Raw genomic sequence first — 6290 nt, 5'->3', positions numbered from 1 at the left:
AATAGACGATCTTTGACAAGCGTGTTCATAGTAGGTCCTTAAAAACAGCAGTGCGTTCCTCTCATATAGAGGATCTTTGAATAGTGGTAAAAAAGTTGAGCATCTTTTCCCAAAATGATGTCTTTAACGTCTTATTATCTTATCTAATCTTTGGAGATGCCTCTGTTGATTCCAATCAAGACACAATTTGCAGGTTGAATAAAAGTAACTTTGAGTAAAAAAAAGAAAGTTGTATGAATAATGTAAATAGGCTTGACAGTATATATTAGACAATAGGAACAAAGAGTAATGATCTTTTATTGCTGGTTAAGATGGGCGGGGCTTGGATAACTCCGCCTGTACAACAAGGTGACTTAAAGAAGTCCCAGTGAAGTCCCGCCCCTCCCAATATCCTCTCCTCTAATTGGTCATCCTCTGAGAGCATTTCCTTGCTGTCCAGTGTTGCCCACACTCTTAAAGAAACGTCCCGCTGGACAAACTTACTATATGAAGTGTATGTCGCCAGCAGGTTTAAATGTTGACTCGCGGCAGCTTACGACTACGTGCACCTTCTAAACACCTTTGCCTTTCAAAGTGGCCGACCAATTGCTTCAGTTGACGCCACTAAGTGGTCACAATGATTCGGATATTATGGGATGCCATTTTCCTCATTAGCGGTGAGTGTGCTATTTTGCTTTGTGGCTTTGGTTTTAATGTCGTTTTTTTGAGGTCCAAAATTTTACCACGTACTTTAAAAAGTAATGTGAAACGCTTTGGACTTTGATTATTAATTAAACATCCCCTGTCAACTTTTGCCATACACATTTGAGCTTTTGTATTAAAAATGTATATCTATCACTGTGGTTGTTGACCTTTGTCAATCACACTGAAAATGTTTTATTTGTCATTTAATGTAATAAAAATATTAACAAACACCTCTCATAAATTATACAAATAATTAAATAATACCTCTCTGAAAGTGCCAATCAAAATAGAACTGTATTAAAGCTTAGAAATAATAACAATGTATTTTTTGTTATGGGTCAAATTGTTGTCCCCATGTGATGGTTTAACTGTGATGGCGTGTCAGGCACTCAAGTATTTTTAGTACTTTGCTCTCATCCTTTTAGTGGATTCTTGACCTTGTTTGTCATATTGTTAGGATCCTAAATAAAGCATAATATCACACACAAATACCAGCTCACAGGTTCATAAACAGCACAATACAGTAATACAGCCTTTTTATATTCTATCAGTGATCCTTAATGGTAAGTTTTGATTGCACTTTTTGTTGTGATAACAGTATAGTGTTTCACATTGGGGCTTTTCTTCCCTAAAGGTTCGCTGTTTACAATCGGAGCAGGACAAAGCAACTTGACAAGTTTCGAAGGCAATATCACCGTCCATGATGACGCTGGCGCAGCTTTTAACGCCTCGGCGAGCCGTCGTGCGGCCGCCTCCTCCATTGCAAGTAAGTCTGGCAACAACCTGGAGAGTTAAGAAAAAAACCTCTGCATTAACATCAAAAGTCTCAGAGGCCCCACTATAGTGTAATGGAAGTGTCTTAGTCTTGGTGCTAGAATTTAGACTTTTAGTTAAGTCCTACTGGGAACATGTCATTTTTGTGTGTCTTTAGCTTTAATGCTAATGAGCTGTGTTTGTCCTTTGTACAAATTACATTGTTTACAGTAATTGTAGACTTCTCCAGGCAATATAACACATATAACATGAAGAGCGGGTCAGGAGGACACAAACGTTAGCAACACTAGCATAGCCGTGCGAGCTACATGCGTACATTCAGCAGGTGGCGCTTCAAGGCAGCCGCAGTGTTTGTCGTCGGCATGTGCCCTCGATTTTTAAATGTGTTTTTAAGCTGTCCCTGTATTTTTTTAATCATAACAATTTCAGGGCAACGCGCTGGGAACGGTTTCATGCATCAGTGTGTGGCCATCGGTAGGATTCAAACGAGATGGAAGGACTAAATAATCGTAAATACCCTCCACACTTCCTAATGAGCTTGAAAAGACACGCAGCCCAGCTGATTGGAAACATAAAACAGACGCTGAGAAGCACTGGAATAGCCCGCAAAAGAAGCCGCGCGCGAGGATCTAAAGCCGGAAAAAACCGGCGGCAGAAAATAACAGTTACAGAAGGACACAGACCGAGCCCCATGCAAAAAAGGAAAAGGGTGAGTGTCCTGGCTGAAATACGCTGTGTTAAACCTGACCGAGAGAAGCCGCGCATGCCGAAGTTAACTCTCTGCAACGCCAGGTCATTGATAAACAAAACTGATGAATATGAACTGTTGTTGAAAACTTTAGATGCAGACATTGGGTGCGTTACTGAGACGTGGGCGCACAATAATATTCCGGATGAATCGTTGTCAATCAAGGACTACCAACTATTTAGGAGAGATAGAAATGGAAAAAGTGGAGGGGGCGTGGCTGTGTACTGTCATGAGAGACTGCAGGCAAAAAGAAGAGGGGACCTGGAGAGTGATGACTTTGAATGCGCATGGGTTCAAATACAACCGCGCCGGACCCCCAGCAGTGTCTCAACCATATTTGTGGGAAACCTATATCACCCACCATGGGCAGATAAAAAATCGTGCCAGGACCAAGTCCTGGAGTATTTAATAACCACCATAGACACAATTAAAGTGTCTTCCCCCCATATGGGGCTATATTTATGTGGGGATTTCAATAAATTGCCCACAAAAATGCTGACCTCCTCCCACCCCGATATTCGGCAGATAGTTAAACGTCATACACGTGGGCAAGCCACCCTAGATCTGATTTTTACAAACATGGCTAACTTCTACAGCCCCCCAACCACCCTTGCCCCCCTAGGTGCAAGCGACCACAAGTGCTTGGTGCTGAGCCCAGTGAATACAACAGGGCAGAAACAACAGGTGAAGAGGAGGAGGGCTCGATTAGTGACCACAGAAAGAAAAGAGGCTCTGTCAACATGCATTGCTATGACTGACTGGTCTGCTGTCTATGAGGCTGTGGACGTCACTGCCAAAGCAGCAAGTTTTAACAACTATATCCAGACAGCAATGGACATATGCATGCCTGTGCGACTGAAAAAAATTACAAATGCGGACAAACCATGGATGACAGAGAAAATAAAACAGGCTATAAAGAAAAGACAAAAAGACCACAATAAATGGGGTAAAGTGGGAAAATGGAGAGAAATCAGAAACTTCGTCCAAAGACTTATACGCAAGGCAAAAACTAGATATTATAAAAATGAAATGCAAAACCTAAAGAAAAAGAACCCCAAAGAGTGGTGGGACTATATAAATAAAGGACTAGGACGCGCTAAATCATCAACTGATGGAATAATCAAAATACAAGAAGTTGAAGAGGACAAAACTGCAGAAGCCCTGAACAACTTCTTTGCGGAGTCGTGGACTAAAGCAACGCCCTATTGTGTCTATCCCCTACCAAGAGCTACACCAAGTGACATCTGTAGCATAGGTGAGATGAAGCTAGCCCTCACTCGGCTGGACCCCCAGAAGGCAAGTGGGCCGGATGGCATTCCCACCTGGCTGCTGAAAGAACATGCAGAGGACCTGGCACCGGTCATCACACATCTGGCCAACTGCTCTTTCCAACAGGGGTGTGTCCCCGATGTATGGAAGGAGTCCAATGTCTGTCCCATACCCAAAGGCCAAGACCCTGGCTCAATCTCAAACTGGCGTCCTATCTCACTAACTTCTTGTGTGGGGAAAACAATAGAACGTTTTGTGTTGAAAAAGCTTATGCCAACAGTGCTTGACATATGTAAAAATCAATATGCATATCTGCCTAAGCACAGTACTACAATGGCTCTAGTCAGGGCAATGCACACCTGGCTTACCGAAACCGATTCCAAACCAACGATGGTGAGAGTACTGTTGGCAGATATGTCGAGAGCTTTTGATGTAATTGACCATGGGATCCTGATGCAAAACATACTGGACCTAGGACTGTGCCCATATCTGACAGCCTGGCTACATAGTTACATCTCAGGAAGGAGACAGAGAGTGGTGGCAAATGGAGCTCACAGCCCCTGGATTGAAGTTACATCTGGGGTGCCACAAGGGGGTGTTGTCTCCCCATATGTCTTCCTCCTTTACATGGCCACCCGGGATGCTGTTTTTGAGGACACCCTTGATGTCGGATATGCAGATGACATCGGGCTATCGAGAGCGATCCCCATATCCAACATCATGTCAGACACAACGATGTGCCAGGAGGCACAAAGGCTGGATGAATGGGCAGCAAATAAGAAAATGATACTCAACGGGAAGAAGTCGGTAGAACTCCGGATATGTTTTGCCCGAAATCCATCACAACCTCCTGCACTGATGTTGGGGGGACAGGAGGTCCCTGTCGTGGAAACAACAAAGTACCTGGGTTACCACCTCGATCAAAACCTGACTGGAGATGTGCACATGGAGAAGGCAATAAAAACCGCCTCCAAGCGGCTGCACTACCTCACAGTCATGGCGAGACATGGACTACCTGCAGACGACCTTGTTACCATCTACACCACTCTCATCAGGCCGTGTCTGGAATATAGCTCAGTGCTCTTAGTGGGCTGCTCCAAAAAACAACAGGCAGAGCTAGAGCGAGTCCAGAAACGTGCCTGTAAAATCATTACGAGGAGAGCTGGAAACATCTCACAACCCCTACCATCACTCCAGACCAGGAGAGAGGAGGCTGCAGTGAAGCTGGTCAGGGATATGCATGATGAGCAACACCCTCTGCATGACCTGCTACCTCCAACACGAGGCAGCCGCACTGCCAGGACATTGAGGAACCAACATAAGCTGGCTGAACCCGAGCCCAAAGCCAAGACAAAGAGACTTAAAAACTCTACCCTGCATACTGCAATTAAACTGTATAATAATACTATCTAATTAAATAAGTAATACAGTCAATTACCAGAATGCTAATAGTTTCCATGCTGCTGTTGCCCTGAAAATGAAAATGTTTTTTTTATATAAAATACTGTCTGTTCTTTTAATTTTTTTTAATCTTTGTTTGTTTAATATTCATTGTAAAGTTCAGCTGTTTTTTCAGTGGGGCCTTGGCTCCACTGCAAGCATGAATAAATAAAGTCAAGTCAAGTCATTACGTTTTAACATCATGCTGGGTTAGCATATTCGTTGAAGCGAAACAACACGATCTCCCACATCTGCAGACGACTGATGGAGAGCTTTATTTCAAGACGTGTAGCGAAGCCTGCTTCTTTTTTTTTAATTAATGGGGCAAGTTAATCTAGCAAAGGGTTAGAGGAGGGAAGTTTTCTTCACTCAAAGTGGAACAAACGTGAGGTAGATGATACATTTTTCTCATTTTTGGTGCTCATAAACAGGCTTAGTTTTCATATGATTTGGTTTTTAACCAAAAACTTTCGCCAAAATATGCACTAGTTTTCCTACATCTTCTTGGTTATGGTGCGGCCAAACATTGCACATAAAAAATTAGTCTGTTTGCTAGCGTATCATTTCGTGGAATGAAATGCCCAAACAAAGAATCCATGCGTTGGTGACTGAAGCCTGGTGTATACTCTCCAGTCATGTAACTTGCGCTAAGCAACGCCGTCTTGCCCCCTCCCCCTCCGTACCTTCCCGCAAGCCTTGTGTGCACCTCCCAAAAATCTTAGCTTTGCGTCAGTTGCAACGCAGACTGCAGAATTGTGATTGGTCAGCTTTTGAAGAGGAAGGTCCCCGAGCACAGGAGAGCTTACTTTGTTTGAAACACACACATTATTGTATGCAATAAAGCAACAGTGATTAAACTTTTGTGTGAAAATGGATATTGTGTTATACATCTTGGTGCGCTTTGTAGTAAAAAAAAAAATTTTTTTTTTTTTTTTTTTTTTTTTGTCATAAAGAAATACAATCATGTGTGCTTACGGACTGTATCCCTGCAGACTGTATTGGTTTATATTGATATATAATGTATATATTGTGTTTTTTTATGTTGATTTAATTTAAAAAAAAAAAAAAAAAATTTCTTGTGCGGCCGCCGCCCGGTACCAATCGGTCCACGGACCGGTACCGGGCCGCGGCCCGGTGGTTGGGGACCACTGAGCTACGTGACGCAAGAGTACATTCCAGCCTTTAGTCTCTGTATTTTTTATGAAGTAGTGCAAAATAAGAAGAAGGTGAGAATGACTATTGAATTCAATAACAAACTCGTAGCAAAGTACTTAGCACCCTGCTAAGTAGAAGTGGTATTAAATGTTAATTCCATCCATCCGTCCATCCATTTCCTACCGCTTGTTTATACATATTATTCACAATATTTATGTAT

General features: G+C 42.7%; 1 protein-coding gene across 1 annotated transcript in view; it reads left to right on the top strand.

Moving 5' to 3' along the window:
- The first annotated feature begins 395 nt into the window (after positions 1 to 395).
- The window catches only part of LOC133652475 (epigen-like), a 25441-nt gene continuing 19546 nt past the window's right edge, over positions 396 to 6290 (top strand). The window contains exons 1-2 of the mRNA XM_062051263.1: positions 396 to 656; positions 1319 to 1450. Coding sequence (XP_061907247.1) covers positions 617 to 656; positions 1319 to 1450 — 172 coding nt within the window. The 5' untranslated portion in view covers positions 396 to 616. The remainder of the gene's footprint in view (positions 657 to 1318; positions 1451 to 6290) is intronic.

Source organism: Entelurus aequoreus, linkage group LG01, assembly GCF_033978785.1.
Source record: "Entelurus aequoreus isolate RoL-2023_Sb linkage group LG01, RoL_Eaeq_v1.1, whole genome shotgun sequence".
Classification (NCBI taxonomy): domain Eukaryota; kingdom Metazoa; phylum Chordata; class Actinopteri; order Syngnathiformes; family Syngnathidae; genus Entelurus; species Entelurus aequoreus.
The sequence above is the reverse complement of the archived record's forward strand: the minus strand, read 5'-3'. Positions and strand labels throughout refer to the sequence as shown.